The sequence below is a fragment of the Panthera leo genome, chromosome B2, assembly GCF_018350215.1.
Source record: "Panthera leo isolate Ple1 chromosome B2, P.leo_Ple1_pat1.1, whole genome shotgun sequence".
Classification (NCBI taxonomy): domain Eukaryota; kingdom Metazoa; phylum Chordata; class Mammalia; order Carnivora; family Felidae; genus Panthera; species Panthera leo.
Window position 1 is genome coordinate 25423827 of NC_056683.1, and position 22479 is coordinate 25446305.

The 22479-nt window shown below is 46.2% G+C and overlaps 2 protein-coding genes across 5 annotated transcripts; one reads left to right on the top strand and one right to left on the bottom strand.

Annotated features, from left to right (window-relative positions):
- The first annotated feature begins 867 nt into the window (after positions 1–867).
- On the top strand, positions 868–5231 carry HTATSF1 (HIV-1 Tat specific factor 1). The gene is given in 10 exon segments (XM_042940357.1): positions 868–1013; positions 3298–3645; positions 3647–3733; positions 3735–3839; positions 3841–3917; positions 3920–4173; positions 4473–4637; positions 4688–4854; positions 4986–5056; positions 5107–5231. Coding segments are annotated over 10 exon segments (1545 nt in total).
- Positions 5232–5498: 267 nt separating this feature from the next.
- On the bottom strand, positions 5499–21298 carry NQO2 (N-ribosyldihydronicotinamide:quinone reductase 2). Of its 4 annotated transcripts, XM_042938074.1 has the most exons (8): positions 21120–21298; positions 17380–17484; positions 16170–16312; positions 13826–13990; positions 11572–11702; positions 9053–9166; positions 7979–8080; positions 5499–6275 (listed from the first exon to the last, which is right to left on the bottom strand). In XM_042938074.1, exons 3-8 carry the CDS (start codon positions 16174–16176, stop codon positions 6099–6101), a joined length of 696 nt encoding a protein of 231 aa, XP_042794008.1. In that variant the 5' UTR covers positions 16177–16312; positions 17380–17484; positions 21120–21298; the 3' UTR covers positions 5499–6098. The 4 variants fall into 4 exon arrangements, with proteins under 4 accessions (XP_042794008.1, XP_042794007.1, XP_042794009.1 ...); XM_042938073.1 differs by lacking the exon at positions 17380–17484; XM_042938075.1 differs by lacking the exons at positions 17380–17484; positions 21120–21298 and adding an exon at positions 20983–21045.
- Between the last annotated feature and the right edge of the window lie 1181 nt (positions 21299–22479).

The following is a 22479-nucleotide window of genomic DNA, read 5'->3' on the forward strand; positions in this document are numbered from 1 at the left end:
CCACCCAAACTAGGTGCGGGACCTAACTACATAACCAAAGAGAACTTTCTGAATCCAAAATAGGCTTCATGCTCCTAAGAAAAATGTTGTCATTGCCTTACATGTGACTGCAGTTATTATTATTTTTTTTTTTTCTGTTGACAGCAACTCCTGCAGCCCTGCCAATGCTGTTTTCATTTTAAGTTTTTCAGCAATGATATCTTAATTATTTTTAATGTTTATTTGGGGGGGTGGGCCGAGAAGGGCAGAGAGAGAGGGAGACACAGAATCCGAAGCAGGCTCCGGGCTCTGAGCTGTCAGAACAGAGGCCAATGCAGGGCTCAGACCCATGAACTGTAAGTTCATGACCTGAGCCGAAGTCAGATGCTTAACCGACTGAGCCACCCAGGAGCCCCTTGGCAATGAGATTTTAAATCTCAGCAATGTACAAGGGTACTCAGTGCTATGGGAGCTACACTGAGCTATAATAAGGTCCTAGCCCTTGAAGTACAAACAACTTTGGTTGGAAGGCAGAATTAACATCTTTGGCATACAGGAAACCCAAGTTTTCTCATGGAAGTTGGGCTTCAGGAACTCGGGAAACGGTGAGGAGTCATCCCCTTTAACTTCGGTCCTCTAACTCCCTTGTGGGAAGAGGCAGCATCCCCTGGCTGGTCAGACACTCCACCCCTGTGACATTTAAGAGTTGGTGACTTCATAGACCACACGATGTGGCACCTGCTTCCTGCCTTGAGGGGGCCCAGCAACCCCACACGGACTGCAGGATGAGGCTCCAAAGGCGGCTGTGCTTCCTGTCCACCTGTCACACTTGTGGCAGCTGCAGTCCGCTGGGCAGGAGGGAGGAGGAGCAGAGTTCATGCTGCCTAAATGGATCTCAGAGGGATCCGTGAAAAGAAGGAAGACAGCTGTTCAGGGAATTTCTCCGTGGGCTGCCTCTTGTCCCCAAACTACAGCCCCCATCAAGTGCCAGGGGCCAGTTTCAGCAAGCACGGGACCAGGAGAGAAACCAGGAAGTGAGCAATAAGGTCCAGTCACGTGTCCACACTTTCTGTCCACCTGGCGTGCACAGGGATATACTCTTAGCACAGGGAAACCACAGCCTTGCAGAGAGCCAAACTGCTGCTTGTGACCAAGCCTGGGGCCCCCAGTGGGTGCAGTACAGACCTTGTTCCTCTGACAAATACTTAGGGAATACCTCCTGGGATGGGGGCTCCCCATACTGACGCAGCTTAAACAAGACTGGTCCCATCCATGCTTTCATGGAGCCAACAGCCTAGTGATGGACACAAACGTTAATCAGATGGTCCCTGTGTTTGACGTGTATGTGAAAATATCCTCATGTGTTTCCCGAGTAAACAAAACACCACAGAGATTTTTTTTTTTTAAGCCAGAAGTACAGGGTATCAGACAGGATATCCAACTCCATGCAAGAGGTTGTGGTGGGTTTCCTTAATCAAGTGACACAGGAGGTGGCCTGGGTGACAAGATGGGGGAGCATTCCTGTCAGAGGGAGCAGCCTGTGTCATAAGATGGAGATGGGCTCTTGGTGGGAGTAAGAAGTCAGGTATGGCTGGGATGGAGACACAGAGTAGCCAGAGTGCCTGGAAAGGAGACAGGGTCACATACTGTATTCATAGACTAGCTCAAGGATTCTGAATGTTTTCTGAGAGCCATGAGAAGCCCTTGAGGGATTAATAGGCCTCAAGAGTGGCACAAGCTGTGTGTGTGTGTGTGTGTGTGTGTGTGTGTATGTGTGTGTACTAAAAGAATGTTCTAAGCATTTGTAGAAAATGGGTTCTAAGGGACAAACATGAATAAGGGAAAATTATCTAGGTGGTTGTTGCAATAATCCAGGCAAGAAAAAGCAGCATCCTGGATGAGCATGGTAGAATCATGGATGGAAATACTGGGCAAATGAAATATAGGTAGAAGCTGGAGTCAGCAAGACATGAAGCTTGATTGAGTGGGAGCCCAGGTGAGGCCCAGGTTTGGGCCCCAAGCATTGGAGGAATGTTCCTGCCACTTACTGAAGTAAGAGGTGGTAGAGGGGGTGTGGGAAGGAGACTTGATTACTGTTGAATTGGAGGTGCCTGGAAGACAATCAAGTAGAATTCTCCAAGCATCAGAAACTTTTGAGGGATTCTGGAGGCAGAGTCTGACTGGGAAATAGCACCACGAAAGAAAGCCAGGCACAGTGAAAATACAAAAATGATGCCAGGCCTCGGACCTTAACTGGCGACACTGAGTCCGGGCGGAGTAAGCCAGCCCCTCCTTGCTCGTCTGGAGCTGCTCCCAATCTAGGCAGGACGCATGGGCAGCAAGTACAGCTGAACAATGCAGGGGTTAGGGCACCAGCCACCACCCCCAGGGAGCCAAAAATCTGCGTGTAACTCCTGACCCCCCAAACTTAACTATAATGGGCTACTGTTGACCAGAAATATAGTCTATTAACACACATTTTCTGTCTGTATTTACTACATTCTTACAATAATACATTTTTCTTAAAATTTTCAGTATGTCTAATAGCCAAAGTATGGAAAGAGCCCAAAAGTCCATCAACGGATGAATGGATAAAGAAGATGTGGTATATATATACAATGGAGTATTATGCAGCAATCAAAAGAACGAAATCTTGCCATTTGCTACTATGTGAATGGAATAGAGGGTATTATGCTAAGCGAAATTAGTCAGTCAGAGAAAGACAAGTATCATATGACTTCACTCCTGTGAGGAATTTAAGATACAAAACAGATGAACATAAGGGAAGGGAAGCAAAAATAATATAAAAACAGGGAAGGGGACAAAACATAAGAGACTCTAGGGGCACCTGGGTGGCTCAGTTGGTTAAGCATCTGACTTCGGTTCAGGTCACCACCTCATGGTTCATGGGTTCGAGCCCTGCTATCAGCTCAGAGCCTGAGCCTGCTTCGGATTCTGTGTCTCCCTCTCTCTCTGTCCCTCCCCCACTCACACTCTGTCTCTGTCTCTCTCAAAAATAAGTAACACTAAACACAAAAATTTAAAAACAACATAAGAGACTGAAATATAGAGAACAGAGGGTTGCTGGAAGGGTTATGGGAGGGGGGAATTGGCTAAATGGGTAAGGGGCATTAAGGAATCTACTCCTGAAATCATTGTTGCACTATATGTTAACTAACTTGGATATAAATTTTAAAATAAAAAGAAAGAATAAACAATAAGGTATCACTTCAAAAAATTTTTTTTCAGCAGGTCTAGGCTACACAGTTCATCTGTGAGTTTTTTCAAATTGTTGTAAATCTCCAAAAATTTTTCCAGTATATTTATTGAACAAAATCCACGTGTAAGAGGAACTGTGCAGTTCAAACCTGTGTTGTTCAAGGGTCAGCTGTGCTTGGATGAGGAATCTGCAAATGAGCAACTGCAAATTCGAGAACTATACAGAGACACCAAGAATTCCAGTGGAGAAACCCAGCCTTTCGAGGAGCAGCTGGCTGACATCCTTGCAGGCAAGAAGGCTTGGTTTAAGATCACTGGAGACTTCATGCCTGCATATCAGGCTAATGACGGTTTCTCAGTGATGGCAAATCTGTCACCAATGCTAAAAAAACCTCTGCAGAGAAACACCCCCAATCCACCAATCTCAAAAAGGAGAGAAAAAAGAAAGCCTTCATGTGGAAGACAGAGCTATAAATATAAATGCAACTGGTTTGCCTACAAACATTATGGTGGAGGCATTTATACAACTTCTGACTTGGCATGATTCTGAGATCTTCAGAGAGACTTTATGGTCAAGTTTTACAAAGATAACAAGGAAATCTTAAAGCAGATGGGCTTTGCAGTTATTTGAAGAGGGAATCTGGATTGTGCAATAATGCTTTTGCATGAAGATGAAATTAGAAGCTAGAAATCACATACTGAGGTAGCTAAGTTTCAACTGGAGGGGAATATGAGGCATCAGAAAGGAAGAGGTGCAAGCCCCACAGGAAGGATCTGGTTCTAGAATAAAAGCACCTGGACTGCTGGAACATCCTTAGTTTAGTGCCCCATGAGGGAATGGTCATCACCAAAGTGTTTCATCCTATGGATTTTGAGGATGGTCCATTGGTGCTGATCAGGGTCAGAGAAAACCTTTGAGAGTGTTCAAAGCTTGGGTCAATCAGGAATCTCCTTCTCTTTAAAAGACACCAGATGGCATAACCTCGGTGTCTTTGAGGAAGCTATCTTTGTACTCAAACCTTCGATGGAAGGTGGTGTGATGGTCACAGGACCCGTCTAAACATGGGATGGGGCTACAGATGGCCAGGGTGAGAAGACCCATGGGATTCCTATACAGACATGGGGTGGGGGTATAGATGACCAGGCTGAGAAGACCCCAAGTGTAAGAGCAGAACAGCTTTGTGGAAGTCTTCCTTCCATATCCTGAGACCTACAGAGGTGTTCAATGTTCAAATACTACCTTTGCTTCAAAAAGCAAGGCCTTCTAAGGTAAGGCTTTTCCAGAGCACCCTAGCACATCCAAGATGAATGCTCAAGAAGCCACAACTAACATGGCATTTGAAGAATCTATCCATGGAAAGATATTCGAAAAATGGGAAGACGGGAGAGATTTTGAAGATGCTTCCGAAAAAGATGCTAAAAAACATGGCCCCCAAAATGTCTGCAGAAGGCAGTTCCAGAAGTCTGAAGAGAACAGTTTTGAAAGAAGACCTTCAAAAAAGACTCTGAAGAGAAAAAAACAAAAAAGTCTGCAGGCAACCCTGAAAAGCAAACTGAAGAGGAAGACGTCTTGGAAAGAGAATCTGAAGATTGCTCTGAAAAGGGCTTTGAGGAAGACTCCAAGAAATAACGAGCAGAAAATGGTGTTGAGAAGGAGTTAGGAAGGAACCATCCTGAGAAATGAGAATCTGGGGATGGCGGCTCTGAGTGGTTGGTGGGGAAGGCTGTGTGTGAAGATTCAGATGGAAAGGAGACACACACGGAGAATTTGGTTGATGATGGACCAGACGGAAACAAGAAGAAGAAAATGCAGATGGAAAAGGGTCTGAAGATGCTGAGGAAGAAAGAGGCGGAGCAGGTGACAGGCTGCTCAGAGATGAGGGTGCCAACAAGGAGTGTGATGAGGAGAGTCCGGTGAGGAGTGGTGTGGGGAGTCTGATGTGGGGACTGTGGGTGGGACTGGGGACGCTAAGGAGGGAGGGCCCCTGTGCATAGGCAGTAGCTCGGTCCTCAGAAGTGAGGAAGAGATTTAATCTCTTCAACTTGCTTTTAGGGAGACCCCTCCAGCTACATGTGCCTACGCTTCAGGGTAATCACTAGTAGTGTTACATAACACGTGCACAGGGGTAGGGCGCTCAGAGTGACACCTGGAGATTTTCTTTTTTTTTTCCTTTAAGTTTATTTAGACAGAAAGAGAGAGAGAGAGAGAGAGAACAAGAGAGGGGCAGAGAGAGAGAGAGGATCCCAAGCAGGCTCCACACTGCCAGTGCAGAGCCCAACTTGGGGCTTGATCCCACAAACCATGAGATTATGACCTGAGCCGTAATCAAGAGTCCAACGCTTAACTGACTGAGTCACCCAGGAGTGCTCCTTGGAGATTTTCATTGTAACCTGCACTCAATGATTTTAAATGCATGCGAAACAGCTGTTCAGCGAAAACTTCATAGCCATCATGCATGCAAGTAAAAAGAAAAAAAAAAAAAGGAAGAAATAAGTCCAAACGCAGCACTAAAACACTAGCTATGAAAGATTAAACTTTCGTATGAAAAAATAGAAATTTCCAAGTTGAGTTATGAAATTAAAAAAAAAAAAAAACTATGCCATTCCAGGAGAACTGTTTGAACACAAGGATACCCATGAAGGTTGAAAACAGGGAGATGGAAAGCTACTGGCAAAGAAAAGCAAGCCTGGGTGAATAATGTCATCCATGAGAGCACCCCCAAGTACAGCCTGCTGATGGCTGAAATGCTAGATCTGGCTACGACACTCGGTCCTGCCCGTCTTTCAATACATCCAGTTCGCTTGGTTGTGACCTTGTTTTATTACAGGACCCTGCTCCCTGTGCATATGCCTGCAGCTCCCCGTGTGCTGTTCCTGTGATGTGGACGTGGCACGAAGCATTACTGCCCGAAGTACCACGGAGGCGTGCAGTCAATGGGCTCTTCCTCCCAGATGGTTTTCAGCCTCTGGGCCCAGGAGGCCACCATCGCCTTTCTCTCTTCTTCTGATGCAATCTCGGGAGCAAAACTGATCTGAGGGGCAAGGACTTTAAATCCACAGAAGTGCAAGGCACCATGCTACAGCCACAAAGAAAGCAAGGAAGTGATTAGAAGACACCCTTTACGTATCATTCAGTTAAATAATCAAAGGCGGGCTGGGAGGTGGGGGGTTGATGGCCTGAAACAAGCCTTCAAAAAATATTAGAACAACTTAATACTATCAGGTAGCCGAAAACAACTGAGCTGCCCTATAACCTTACAACGTGGGCCTTTACAAGTGATGTGAAGAACTTTGGTGGATGGTTGGAAGTTTCAAATCCTAATTGAGGTTAATCTGTAATCTTTGCTTCTGACTCCGATAGTAAACTTTATGGTTTTGATTGATTAGGCAAATTACGGTATAGTCATACAATGGATTATTCTAGAATGATGTGACATTATTCTAGCTATAGTGTATAATCATGGATGGTTGCTCGAGATATGTGTTAAATAAAAATGAGAAATTTGTAGCAGTATTTGTAGTATACCATTTATGTAAAAAACATAAGCATAATAACCCTCACAATAAAAAGCATACATATAAAAATATGTATGGGCCATAAAGAAATATATCAAATTATTAAAAGAAATTATTTTTAAGAGGCGGATTAAGAGGATGTTCTGTTTTATATTTTATAGTCTCATCTTTTTTTTTCATAATATGTACTTTTGAAAACTGAGAAAGCATATACAAAGATTTTTTAAAAACAAGAAGAATTTAAGCTTGGCTAATAACCTCTAAGAGACCAGTTGACCTGTGGATTAGAGTTTAGGCCTTAAGTTCTCTCTTTCTTCAGCAAAGCATCACTAAATGGAATCACTATCCTGTCTTTCAAAGAAGACAACTTTTTTCTAGAAATATCACTCTCCCCCCTCTGCATTCCTTCCCTTAAAACCCTACCTTTGTCCAGACTTGCCCTATCAGGGGTAGGTCAGGGGATGAGGGGCCTACACGCCTGTCTACATTTTTAAAGTAAGCTTGCAAACTGCTGAATATGTGATCTCCTCCTCCCTGGACAAAGAGACAAAGGTCCCTTCATAACATCCTGGAAGAATGGTTTGCATCTAGGTTTCTCAGTCTCCTGGGAGCTCAGAGCCAGGATGTAGCCACCTGACCCAGAGCCTGCTCTCTTCCTCCTCACCCCAGCTCTGTGCCTCATCTGCTTATGCTTTGCCCCCTGCCTTCCCCTTCACAGATTGCCCAGGGGTGTGCGGAGGCAGGATGATGTCTACCTGGGAGGGCAGGCCCAGAGTCCTGGAAACCTGGAGAAGGGTGGGGCTCTGGGGATAGGGCACAGCCCCCGGTTTCATGGACCCATCACCTGTGGTGGGTGTGAGGCTGTTTGGAATGCTGGCCCTGGGGCACCTCTTGCCTGGGTTCAAGGTTGATGCCCCCTTCACAATGCACTGCCAGTCAGTGTGGACAGCTACCCACCCCCACCATCCGTGCTCCGCACACACACAGGGCCACCTTGGGGCAGTTCTATTTACCATAGAGCAGACATGAGCTAACCAGGTCTGGCTTAGCTTCTACCCAACAGTATCAAAGGCTATCATTATGTGTTTTCCCCACGGGCCAACTTTTTCAGTGCTAAGTAAGAAACTGAAAAGGGCAAAATGTTGTAACTTCTTGTATTCAGGTGGTAGATAAAATGGTCCGGGTTTCAGGCTTACATCACATCTTATTCTACATCTGGGGGAGTTGTAGGGGGAACGGAGGGGAGTGGGGGTGCAGCAGGTACCTGGAGGGGCCACAGGAAGTATCGATAATCTCCGCTAACTCCGGTTTTCATGTACATCTCGGCTGTGCCCCCCGTGGTTAATGAAAGGAGGGCCAACTTATTCTGTGGAAGAGAAAGCAAATGCATTTGTGTGGCCTCCAGAGGAGACAAATGTGACCCCAGCACCAAGGTTCATAACCACTGGGAGAGAAAGCCTGAGGTCAGTTCCCTGCAGGGATGGACAAATGATAACATTCTCATCTGCCAAGCCCAGCCACAAGTGGCAACCATGTCCAACAGGGATGGAGTGGACCACATGGACACAGGGCTTGGATATGACCTGACTTCTGGTAGAGAGCAGGCCTGGGTCACCGTGTGGGAGGTGGGTAAGGCCCACCTGCCAACATCAGGGGCTGCTGTGAGGGCGAGTGAGGTCCCTGACACACAGGACCCTGACACTTGGGGCCCTGACACAAGGGATCCTGGCACACCGGACCCTGACATAGAGGTCCCTGACCTACAGGACCATTCACTAAATGGTGCACTATTTCCAACTAAGATGAATCTTTGTGACTCAATGTTTTCTTTATAAACACTTATAAAAGCATCTTCTGAGGCTTTTAGAATTTAAAACATCGTTAATTTCAGTAAATTATTTAGTATGAAATTCATAGCTACCGTGCACTGCGCATCTACTAGGTTCCATGCAATCCTCACCCTGTAACACGGGTGTTACATCATCTTGTTTTTCGTGGTACGAATGTGAAGCTCAGAGAGGTGAACTGGTGTGAGGTCATGGCTCACCTCTGCAGCACAGAGAAGACGCCCTCTCCTGAGCCAGAGCTGACCACCGTGCAGTCCTCCAGCCCTCCCGCCACACTAATTCCAGGCCCTTCTTGGCCACGCATGTACCCCTCACTAGACGAAGCCCTGTGACTTCACAAACTTTGCTTTTCTTACCCAGGTACAGGACATAGGGTTTTGCACATACTTGGTGCTCAATCAGTGTTTATTTACAAAAAAGCAAACTAGAAATAGAACCTGATGAGACGCGCCCCCAGCAGTACACAGTGGTCCTCATCCCGGAGTACATACCTTGAGGAAACCGGAATCATAGAATCCTGGGATGTCGAAGGCAAACCCCTGGCACAGCACCCTGTCCATCCAGCCCTTCAGGATAGCTGGCATGCTGAACCAGTACAGCGGGAACTGGGGACACAACACGGGGAGAAACGAATGCTTCGGGCAGTCTCGGGCTTCATATTTGATGCTTCAGAAGGAACCCCACTGTCTTCCTCTTCCCAGATGGCTGGGCAGGCGAGTGTAGTAAGAGGGCAGCACAGGCAGGGTGTTTCTTCCCTTTCACTCTGACGCACCCAGTGTGGACAGGATGATGGTGGGGTGGAGCAGGCCAGAGCTGACAAGGGTCCTGGTTGCTGTTAACAGGTGGCTCTGTGTCCCCAGGGACAGACCCTTGGGCTGGTCCCTAGGCAGGTGGGGAGGCACTGGGGCGCTGATGGACACTGGCTCTGTGGCAGCTGTCCTGTGACCGACCCAATCAGGGGGCACAAGAGGGTGTGGAGAAGAGTTTGTCCCTTTATGTGCTGGGGGTGAATTGCTGCCGTCTAGGAGTCACGCTGAGTTAAGTTCTGAGAAGCTTCGGATTTTGATACAAATTAAAGCTTTATCCTTAGATTCTACACACCGGTGGTAAGATGTCCCTAAAGTCCTCTCTGGTCCTCATGGAAGCCCTAACACTATATCCAATATCATTATCAATGAAAGGAGATGAACACAGATAATAATCTGTTACCAAAGGCAGAAGGAAGCCCATGCTTCATGCACTTTTGCTGTAAGTCTAACACAGGAGTTGACATTGAAATTTAAGCTCCATAGCCCACTGCTGTGTGATGCTGACATGTTACTTAATCTCTCTGTGCCTCCTTTTCCTGATGGGCAAATAGGGCTAGTACAAGTTACTAGCTCACAGCATTGTGGGAAGGATTCAATGACTCATTACAGTGCTCTGAACAGAGTCAATGCTGAGTGAAGGGGAGTTGAGATCATGACTAAGCAGTAGTGATGAATGAAATTTTTTCAGTGTTGAATGACAATGCAGACCCTCTGGGCCAACTATCAGGAAAGAGGAAAAGCAGAGGGAAAAGAGCGGTGAGATGCAGTAGGGAAAAAGAAAGACCAGTACAGAAAGAACAAGCTCTGGACTGCTTTAGCTATCCAGCTACAGGAGTGGAGGAGACGGGGGAGGGGAAACGGGCTCTGTGTGGTTACCCGATTCCAGGGAGATAGGAAGAGAAGAGCGAGAGCCAAGTATGGTTCCGCCTAGTCCATGTGCCCAGACTGCTCAGCCAGTTGTGATAGAGCCCTCCTGTCCTGGCAAGGCTATTACTCTGGAAGCTAAAGCACATGGCAACCGAAGTATATGGCACTGGGACCCAGCCATATGCAATTAGGATGGAAGAACATCTTGCACTTTGACCAGATTAGCAGCTCCAGGTTGCCCAGTAAAGGAAGGGACGGTGCCAGGAAGGGGTGGATGGAGGCAGCCTGGGCAGGGCGGAAGGGGACAGGTAAAGCATCCCCTCCTCCCATATGTGCAGGGTGATTTTTATAAAGGACATGCTGTTTCACCTGCAAACTGATCACATCCCTGCCCCTCACCCTCACATGGTTGTCTTGTTCTCCCGCCTGCTCCTCGCCCTCAAGCAGGGTTAACAGAGACAATGTGGGCCAATCAGATCCATCTTGGAGATTCTGGATCTAGAGACCTCAGTCCTGATGTGCAGTGAGAGAGGAGAACAGAGGCGGCATGCACACAACAGCAGATAAGAATCAGAGGGAAAGGCCAGAGGGGTCCCAGCACCCAGTTTCACCGCCCCTGAAGCCCAGTTGGCTTGCCTGTCCCTGAGTTCCAGGAGACCCGAATGACCAGGGCCCTTAGAATAAATTCCTTCTTTCTAGTGGACTTGGATTTCTGTCAACCCAACAGCTCCAGGAAAGCACAGGTTTATTTTGCTGCCAGGCTCTTGGTGAGCTCCACGAGTGCATGCCTGTCAGGCTGTGGTGGGCAGCAGCCTTGACGAGTGAGAGCCCACAGAAGCAGTGTCCTGGCTCTGTCTGCAGTGAGTCATGGCTTGGGGACAGTTTGTGAGTGAATACATGGAAGGTGGGTGGGTGAGGCAACCAGTGACAGGAAGGAACTAAAAGATTTTCCTCTTAATAATCAGGATGTTTAAGGCAGGACTTGCATTTGGCTTGAACTACCTTGACAAACACTCATGTAGACAAATCTTGTTTTCACGCAGCCTCTGCACGTGTAAGGTGGGCATCAGAAGGGAAGGAAGGCAGCGCCACCTGCATGATGCAGGCATTTCTTGGGCCACCGGGCTAACGGGAAATTACTATTTACTTGGGAGTCGAGATTTTGAGTGACCAATAGTGGCTACATGAATGTCCTTACCCAATTAGACATAAATAAGTGTGTGAATGTGCTAAAAACATTAATACCATTTCTAGGAGTGTGAAACTCCATACCTGGAAAGAGCTTGTACACAGAAGGACTCTAATTCATTATAATAATTAGACGAAACACAAACCTGAAATATCACTAGATCAGCTTCTTGAACCTTTTTCTGCTCGTCAATTATGTCACTGGTCAGAGCCCCCTTTTTACAGGCTTCATATGCTTCCACCCCATAATTGAAGAACTCAGGATTAGAGACAGCACCTGGAGAAGAACAGGTGATATGTTCTTGCTCTCATGTATGCACCCACAGCCCATCCTGGCCAATCCCACCAGCATCACTGCCACCTGGACTCCCCAAAGCAAGTCACCAGGCATTTACGGAGACTCCAATAGGCGTTGGGCCCTGGGACCAGGCTATGGAAATAAAAAGAGAGGAAGCTACTGTTCTTACCTTCAGGGGACTCAAAGTCCAGTAAGAGAAGTAGATAAATAACCAAATGATCAACACACAGAACAACAGTTAGCTGGCTTAGCCTAAAGCTGTGGTAGGATAAGCCTCACATCTTATAATCAAGATGTACGTGGTCTAACTCAGGACAGCAGTGGCTGGCTTTCCTTGGGTGCATTGTCAATGAGCCCGGTTTAGGGCTTTGAAGATGGAGTAGGAGTTCACCAGGCAGTCTGGAGCACTGGAGGGAAGACAGAGGACACTCTGGGCAAAAGACAGGGAGAAATCAGCGTGTCCAAAAACCACACCAGCCCAGAAAAGGGCCACCAGGAGCACCTCTCGGGAAATGGGTGAGAGGCCAGGAGGGCTGCAGGTAACCTGAATGGAGAGATAGGTCAGCTCTCGTAAGCCTGGCTAAGGAGCTTGACTTTTTCCTGCACACGGGAGGCCATACAATTTAAGCAGGGAAAATAAATAAATACTCCAAATTCAGTTTGGAAAAGCTCACTGTAGCAGCAGCGATTCAAGAACAAGTGTGGTGGGCAGCAGGCAGTCGGGCAGCAGCAGTGGGTACGAGGAGGGGCCTTGGGCTAGAACTTACAGCACTGCCCGTGACAGCTAACATGAAGGAGGAGTTATTCTGATCTACACCTTCAGCTGAAATCTGGCAGCCAAAAAGATTCATTGGAGGCATGAATCAGAATTAACAGTAGCTTACCATTTACTGAGGACTTCCTACCTATCAAGTGGTGTGCTCTACACACATTACCTTTTCTATCTTTATAATAACCATTAAGTGTAATTCCCAGTCTACCAGAGAGGAAACTGAGACTTTAGAGAGGCTGAGCGACTCGTTCAACACTACAGAGGTCTTAGCAGCCAGCAGAGGTAGGATGACGAGACCAGGTGTGAACCACTCCACCACATGGAGTCTGGAGAGCGGCAGACAGACCCCTGGCCGTGTGGAAAAGAACCAGAAAGAAAACTGAACCCACAGTCCTCCAACAGATTTGTAATTCAGAAATATTTCAGTGTTCTTTGTTTCCTCTTTTAACCTACTTGTATTTGATTTTCATTTAAAAAGCACACTTTGGGTGTGTCCTATGTATAAGGTTTTGTATTGACAAGAAACCCAAGGATGGTAACTGCTATTAGTGAAGAGATTGTGTTCTCTCAGGCAGGTTCCGGGTAGGGTTTTGGCCACTCACAGTATGTGGAACCTATAGCAGACACTGGGGCGGTTCTGATAACGGTAAACAGAGATGATAAAATGTGCACAGGCCAAATATATTCTAATATTAACTACTAGAAAAACAGAGGTGAAATTATTATTTGCACATGATTTGACTGTATATTGGGAAAGCTCCAGAGAATAAAATCTACTACAAAGAGCGAGAAAATTAGTAGTGGTTGGATACACACCACAGAGGCACACAGAGAGGCACACTTTCTTCATGCAGAGAAACAAAAACCAGCTAACAAGAACTGTGCAAGGTCTGTATGAAGAAAACTTATAGAGATCTGTAGGGTTGAAAAAGAAGATGTGAGGAAATGAAAAGGCACACCATTCTCTTGGATAAATAAAAGTTCACCTGTAACTGGATTGGGATCTCAATGAAAATATCATCTGATTACTTTTTGAACCTGGAAAATTAATTCAAAAGATTTTATAGACAAGTCAATGAGAAAATGGAGAATATGCCCGTAATTGCCTTATACAGGACAGACCATCTCTGGAGGGATACAGAGAAAAGTGGGTACACTGGTGACCTTGAGGGCAGTGAAACTAGGTGGGTCAGGGCCAGGGATGGGAAGACCTGCCACATGGACTCTTTAGACTTGAGAATTGGGTATCATGGGCAATGGTAAGTTTTTTCAGAACATTTTTTCAATTAACAAAATAGAAGAAAGTTAAAACGTTTAGCCCCTGACTCACCAGTGATATCTTTCCTGGTGGCCCTCGGCTCAAAGTCCATGGCATACAGGTCAGAAACGGTGACAGTGCAGCCCTGCGCGCCAAGTTCATCCACAGCCACTTTCTTCAAGGATCCATTGAAAGACCTGGGTTCTTGGTGCGCATAGACAATGAGAACTTTCTTGCCTAAATTGGAGAAGGGTTTCTCTTGAAGAACAATTCCTCTTTGTCAAAATTCCATGAAGACTAAGACAAAAACGAAATGTATATGTGCAATACAGGCTGAAGTTAAGAAATACCAACCTTTTTTAATGGATGACAGTTTTAAAATAATGAACATTTTTTAAAAAAATCCAGTTTTAACGTCATTGCTTGAGCTTGCTAATACATAGATATAAAATGGGTCATGATTCCTCAAAAATAACACCACAAATTTAAAAGCCCAATCTACTGTGGTTATCCTCTATAAGAGGTTTTAGCCCTATTTTCCAACATCAAAATAAAGCCACCATAACTGGGGGCACCTGGGTGGCTCAATGGGTTGAGTGCCGACTCTTGATCTCAGCTCAGGTATTGATATCATGATCCGTGAGAGCAAGCCCTGAGTCAGGCTCTGTGCTGACAGTGAGGAGCCTGCTTGGGATTCTCTGTCTCTCTCTCTCTCTCTACCTCTCTCCCTGCTCACTCTCTCTCTCAAAATAAATAAATAAACATTAAAAAAATTAAAAAAAAAAAAAAGAAGAAAGCTACCATAACTAACCTCTCACGCTAACCCTACTGGGCTGGCATCAGCTACTGACACACAGTTCTGCTTCTTTCTCCTCCACGGCCACTGAAATGTGACATGTAAACAAGGTATGGAAATCGGACCCCTAATCCCAGAGGGAGGCAAGGCCTATATGGAATCTGCTCTGGGTGGCTAAACTGATGACAAAAAGGTTCGAAGGAGAGTCAGGTCTTAAAGGTCCTGGATGTGTCATTAATACCAATACCCTCTGAAGCAATATTTCCTTCATTCAGAAGATTCTGTGAGATTAGGTACTGGTTTCTTCTGGGAAACAGCTTTGGCCTGGTAATGTCTAAGACAAAAATGTTTGAACTCCTGATTTAAGTTTTTCAGTTTAGGCCCTTAAGGAGCAGATACAAATGTTATTTGAAGCAGACAGTTTGGGGGCATTTAACTGGGTGTAAAGGTTGAATTCCATGAGTTAGGTTAATGGTTAACATTATTGTTACACAGGAATTCTACTAATGGATCCAAACAAAATAATCTCCATCAGCTGTTCTCAAGTAGGGGCAGGTTTGGCTCCCAGGGGACAGTTGGCCATGTCTGGAGACATTCTGTGTCATCACAGCGAGGGAAGAAGGTGCTGCTGGCATGTAGTAGAGAGACACTGAAACTGCTGCTAAATATCCTACAAAGCACAGGAAAGCACCACACCAAAGGATTATTTGCCTAAAATGTCAGTAGTATTGAGGTTAAGAAACCCTAATCTATGCCATAAGATGTAAAATAAGGTAAATTTTTACGTTCTGAAAAGATTTGTAGTCATACTGTTGACAGAAAAAAAGTTGCAGAATGGTGTGTGTGTGTCTGCGTGTGATGAGCAGGGACAAAAGTAAAAATTAAGTCATACTGAATTTTATTTTACTTTTTTAGTGCTTATTTATTTATTTTGGGAGAGAGAGAGAGAGAGAGAGAGAGAGAGAGAGACTGAGGAGGGGAGGGGCAGAGAGAGAGAGAGAAAGAGAGAATCCCATGGGGCTTAATCCCATGGACTTTGAGATCATGACCTGAGCTGAGATCAAGAGTCAAACACTTAACCAACTAAGCCACCTAGGTGCCCCTGGTCATATTGCATTTTAAACCACAGTTACTCCTGGGGCTCATTCACTCAAGAAGTATTTATTGAGGGGTCCCAGATGGCTCAGTAAGTTAAGGGTCTGACTCTTGATTTTGGCTCAAGTCATGATTTCACAGATCATGAGTTCAAGCCCCGTGTCAGGCTCTGCACTGACAGTGTGGAGCCTGCTTGGGATTCTCTCTCTCCCCCTCTTTCCCCCTCTCAAATTAAATAAATACATTTTTAAAAAAGTATTTATTGAGCCTACTACAGCCTGGGGATCATTCCAGAGGCTAGAAGCAGAGTAAACAAGATAAACATGGCCCTCACTTCTAGTGGGGCTGAAATGGGCAGTAAAACGAGGAAGAAAATACAAAACAAGATAATTCCAAATAGTGATTCATGTTAAAACATGAAACAAGTTTTATACATTTCAGTCTTGTTTGGATTTTTATACATATTCAATTTCTAATTAAAATTTGTATTTAAAAATGTTTAATTCCCCCATAACTAACAGTCACCTGCCATGTTCTAAGAAGTTGGATTCTTCCCCTCTGACCACTGCCAAAGGGAGGGTCTGCTGTTAATCCTGGGCACAGAAGGATTCACTGTGGCAAGCCCCAGGCTTTCAGCTGTAGTCACTCTTCTCAGTGACCCCGACAATCTGGAAGAGAAAACAAACACTTGAAGGACATGGGGAGAGGTAGTGGTGAGGTCCATGTACCAACTCCAGGCCTCATGAAGGACATGCAAATGTGTCTGGAAAAAAAAAAAAAAAAAAAAAGCCTTCTCAGCAGGGGGCCACCTGGAGATTTAGGCCTCAGAGGACAAATCATGCAGGGTGTCAACACCAGTACTTTTTTTTTTTTTTTTGAGAGGACCCAGAACCTTCCGTGAAGGCAGCCCTAATGAACGGGTCCTAGAAAATGAGAATGACAAGAAGCAGGAGGCCGGGCCCTGTGTCCTTCCTCCCTCCCCCTCTCCCACATTTCCACTTACTACAAATAATCAATACAGCTGAACAGACAAAGGTCAGGAGTACAGGTGAGAAATTCACAGCTACCATGTCTACCGTGGTCTGCAAAGTGCCAGACAGACAGTACACACACATGGTGGCCAGCACAGAACAAGACTGTGGAAAAATGTCAGTTCTCCCCAGAGAGCCTCAAAGGCACAAGAGAGACCTGAATCCTACTCCTGGCTAGCCAACTCTGAAATAACTGGCTTCACTCTGGGAGAGACAAGGTATCTCCAACAAACTTACTCCCTCTGCCCCCAAAAAACAAACAAACAAACAAACAAACAAACAGTCCACAGCCTGTGAGTCAAGGTCAGTGTGGAGATGCTGTATGATACGTGCTGTATCCACATGACAATTTTAACATATCAGTGCATCTTTTTTTTAAAGTTTATTTATTTATTTTGAGAGAGGCAGAAACAGCATGAGTGGGGGAGGAGCAGAGAGAGCCGGAGACAGAAAATCTTAAACAGGCTCTGCACTGTCAGCACGGAGCCTGGTGTAGGACTCAATCTCACGAAACCCGGAGATGACGACCTGAGCCAAAATCAAGAGTCAGAGGTTTAACCAACTGAGCCACGTAGGTGCCCCTCAGTGCATCTTTATAGTATAACAAAAAGAACAGAGAGACAGAAATCAGGTTTATCCATGGCTACAACTGGAATCTGGAGCAGAGCCTGAATTAGCTTCTTCCCGGCCCTTGCATACCATACCTTCAGCTGTCCAGGAGCCCCAGGTAAAGGGCTGAGATATGCAGAACACTGTGAAGAAGTGGAAGTGGGTTGCAGGGGGATGAACTCTGCCCCAGGTTGGGTGTCCTGGGGACAGAAAGGAAAGGAAGTTTAAATAATTGTGGCTGGAGGTGAGTTGAGGGCAGGCAGGGCACTTAAACTGGAGAGTGGGCAAACAGCTCTGATCAGACAGAGGGTGGGAACTCCAAACACCATCATAAACTCAATGGTAAGTTTGATCCTTGCCCATTTCTTAAATTGACTGCTGACTGAACAGTTGGAAATCTGCCTCTTTGGCTACCCAACATCCCCTCTTGTTTTTTTAAGAACAGTCCCTGAATTTAGTCATGTGTCAATGTGCCCAGCTAATGACTACATGTCCCGGTCTTCCACTTAGGGGTGGCGAAAGAGGTGAAGCAGAAGCCATTAGGGGTGGCTCTTAGGACATATCCTTGAAGGGGCTGCCTCAGGGGTGGGGAGGGTGGAGGTACCATTTCTGCCCCTGCCATTGGCCTTCATCTGAGCTAGACTGTGGAATGACAGCTAGGGCTCAATTAGCCATCTTGGTACATGGGGGTAGAAGCTATAGACTAAGGATGGTAGAGCAGAAAAACAGGAAAGGAACCTGGATTCCAGATCCTTTCTTGGAGCCACGAGATGGTTCTGAATTGCCAATTTTCAGACATGGGAGATCAAACTCTGAATCCTGTTTAAGCCGTTGGAGTTAACTCTCCATTAATAGCAGTGAATGGGACACAATTCCAGCATATGCATTCATTCAGCTTGGACCTACCCTCTGGCCAGGTACTGCACTAGGTGCTGAGGCTACAGCTGTGAACAACATAGGTGAGGAGAATGGAACTTTATTGGGGGGGGGGGGAGGGCTGGGCACACAAAGGAAGCAGGCAAGGAGAGGCACCTTGGTGGCTCAGTCAGTTAGGCATCCGACTTCAGCTCATGTCATGATCTCGTGGTTTGTGAGTTTGAACCCCCCACATCAGGCTCTGTGCTGAAGCTCAGAGCCTGGAGCCTGCTTTAGATTCTGTCTCCCTCTCTCTCTGCTCCCCGGCCCTGCCCCCATTCATGATCTGTCTCTCTCTCTCTCTCAAAAAATAAACAAACATTAAAAAAAAAAAAAAAAAGCAGGCAAGGAAAGCAACCATAAAATTCTAGATGGTGGTAAGTACTAATAATAATGCTAAGTGACAGCGATAAGAAAATAAAGTACTTTTGTGGTTAAAATGGCAGGGGTACATTTGTTATTTTAGATAGGATGGTCCAGGAAAGTATCTCTGAACAGGGATGGTGATATGGACTCAGTCATGCAAAGATCAGAGGTTCAGGCAGAGGAAATGGCAAGTGTAAGGCCTGAAGTAGGAAATGGCCTGGAGTGTTCATCTGTGGTTTAAAAAAAAAAAAGAAAGGAAGAGTTGGAGACATGGTCAAAGAGGTGGGGTAGGGTCTGTAGACCAGGGGCAAGGATTGTACTCTAAGGCTAACAGAAAGCCATCAGAGCACCTTAAGCAGGAGAATGACTGGAACTGAGTACCTTTTACAAGGTCATCTGTGTCACTGTAAGCTCAGGGAACACCTTATGCTGAGATCTCATTTTGGTCTGGATAAAATGCTTTTAATTTCAATGCCCATGGCAAGGCATCCCTTCTTCTGTATCCCCAGGCCTCACCATTCCCTGCTGTTTTGCTTGGCCCAGTTTATGTATTTACATCACATGCCCAGCCACTTGAGGAACCTGTTTGTGACCTTCCTCTCATCCATTCTCCTATTTGTGCAGATTAAGAAACAGGCCCAAGAAGTAAGCAACTTGTCCCAAATTACAGAAAAGACTCAAAACCAGACTTTTTACTAGCTAGTCAGTGTTCTTTACTCCCGGCTCACTCAACTCCCTTAACACCCCCCTCAACAGCAGTAGCATTCTCCTTTGTTAGGAATGATGCACTTACCCAAGTGGAAAAAGGAACCCTGTGGTCTGTGAAAATTAATAAAGGGAAACCTCATCTAAAATGGAATCAGGACACCCTATAAAGGGGCCTCTCACCCACAAACTTTCCCTCACAGCTTACATTCCTGGACAGGAAGAAGTTCTCTTTACAACCCAGCAGGAGGAAGAATGATTTTCTTTCTCTTTGGGGAGCAACAGCCTAGCCAGTGAGAAACTGCTACGATTCAGCCAATGAGAAACCATCGCCATCCTGAACTCTTCACTTTCTTCCAATAGAGGAAAAGCAGCCCGTCCCAACTTCCTCCTTTGTCTTTGTAAAGTAGCATGCCCCTCCTTTGTTCTCCAGACTGACCTATGGTTTGCCACAGCTTGCCTGTCCCAAATTGCAATTCCTCTGCTATTCCCGAATAAAGTCATTTTGCTGGTAAAATAACTAGCTCTTTTTTAGGCTAACACGTTATAAAACTAGGTATACCCACCTCTGATATTTTTTGTGTATATTATTTCACTTTAATCAGCACCCAGAATCTATTTGATAATGTTTTCACTTGATTTTTGAGATGTTTAATAAAAGCAAACGTCATTTAGAAAGCAGTTGGAAGCCAGCAGGAGTAGCCCTCACACCTAAGGCTGGGGCAACTGCAGACCTAAGAGGAAGCGATGAACCTTGCACAGGTATCTACTGCCCTAGCAGGAGGAAGAAAGGTTTCCTCCTGCCCCCGCAACAGCCCAGCCAATGAGAAGCCAGTATTCTTGGACCTCCCACTTTCTGCCAATGGACTTTCTGTTTCTAACAGCCTTGGCAACCTGCGCTCTCCCAGCCTTCCTCCCCTTTCTTCTGGGGACTTGTCTATGACTTTGCCTAAGCTTGCTTGTCCCAGATTGCAATTCTCTGCAATTCCCAAATAAACCCATTTTTTAAAAGTCTATTCTTTTTTTTTAATGTTTATTTATTTTTGAGAGAGAAAGAGAGAGAGATGGAGACAGAAGCAGCTTCAACTACCAGCCCTGGAACTCACCAACCAGGAGATCATGACCTGAGCCAGAATCGGGAGCTTAACCAACTGAGCCATCCAGGCGCCTCCAAAGGCGATTTTGCTGGTAAAATAACTATCATGTTTCTTTTTAAACTTAGTATTTCCTACATGCCTCTTTCCATTTAGACAGGCTCCAGCGCCGGTTGTTAAACAGCTACATAACATTTCATTATGTATGCATGCCTATTTGTGATTATTTCTCTCCCTGGGCACCTAAGTAATTTCTCCTACCTCCCCTCACCCCAACTATAAATAGCACTGCTAGCCGAGGTATTGTTTCATACACACTCTTCTTCACGCACTTCTCTGGCTAATCTCAGAAAAACAAAAAGTTAAAGATTACTTTAATAGTTTCTGCTACAGACTGCCAAGAAACCCTTGGCAAAGGCCAAGCCAAAATAGAGGCGGGCTCCCTGCGGCCAGCACAGCCCCAGGCGGCGCCCCTTTGGCCTAAATGATGGCACCTTCCCCCCTCCCCCGTCCAAACTGACCCTGTTCATTTGGGACCCTTAGGTAATCACACCACGGACCTCCTCGAGTAGAGGAGAGATTATATAAAACGATTCTGCTAAGCATTTATAAACGGACCTATCATGCAGTAGGGCTCAGGAAGAGGTTCGTACGATCCCAGGGTGGAAACGAGGAACGGCCTGCGAAGCCGACAGCAGCACCCTGTAAAGTGCCCCTCCCAAACACCCGCACCCCGGCGAGTGAAGGCAACTCACTCTGCGGGCAGCGCAGACTTCGGAGAAGCAGCGGCAGGACTCAGCCCTCCGCCTCCCGGAGCGAAGCTCTGGGCTTCCGCGCCCAGGTTCCGGCTGCGTGGGGCCACGCACTCGCACTTGCACGCGCCCGCCGGGCGGAGAGTCGCGGCTGCGCTCTGTGCTGCCCGGACCGCGTGGACTGGAGCGGGCCCCGCAGTTCACCCGAGCCCGCCACTCCCTCATCCCAGCCCTCTCCCGGCGCCCCGCCCCGCGCGCCCCACGCTGGGCCCCGCCCTCGTCCGGGCCCCGCCTGGATGGCCCAGGCGGGTGCCCCTCCCCACCCTCGGAAGACCTCTGGCTTCCGAACTGGACGTAGGTAGTAGGTGGCGGGAAAGCCCTCCTGCCCTGTGTCCCTTCCTTTCTCCATCTCTAGGCAAGTATCCAAGTAAAACATGAAGGTCCATGGCGTCATGCACAACAATAAAAGCAATGAACACCCAACAGCCTGTGAGATTCCAGAGAATTATGCCGAGTGAAAAAAGCCAATCCCAAGAGAGTTCCATGCTGCATGATTTAATTTATGTAACATTCTTGAAATGACAAATTATAGAAATGGAGAACAGATTAGTGCTGGCCAGGGCTTAGGTAGGGAGTGGCTATAGGGGCAACAGGAACCCTTGTGATGATGGAAATGTTCTCTGTATCATTGCCAACATCCGGTGATATTGTACCGTAGTTTGACCAGATGTTTTCATTGAAGGATTCTCAAAAAGGACACAAGGGATGTCTCTGTGTTGTTTCTTAAACTGCATGTGAGTCTGCATGTTTCTCAAAAGAAAAAGTTTAATAAAAAAAAAAAAAAAGGAGAAGGGGGAATGGGGAGGAGGGATGGGGAGGAGAGAGATGGGTGGGAAGGGGAGGGGGGGGAGAACAAGGAGGAGATTGAGGAGATTTAAGGCCTAGGATAGCCCTTAGAAGTCAGAAAGGTATATGAACCAGAGCCTGTGTGTGTGTGTGTGTGTGTGTGTGTGTGTGTGTGTGTGTGTATCAGAGACAGAAAGAGAGAGAGAGAGAGAGAGAGAGAGAGAGAGGTGCTAGAGAGCAGTTTAGGCTAATTATCTCTTTTTCTTTTTTTCCAGCACTTTCTGTGCTATGGCTATAGGGGCAACAGGGACCTGTTCCCTTCCACTGTGACCTTCCCAAGGGCTCTCCCCAAACTCTGCTTTGATTTCTGGTGTCCTCAGATGACCATATAAAGCAGAAGGAAGGTTTCCTCTGTGTTCACAATGTTCCTAATGAAAACAACCACAGCTGCTTGTAGACCCATGTGTTGGCTTGCTATTGATGTTTTCTGCTGTTGATGTATTCAGAAGTGAGAATA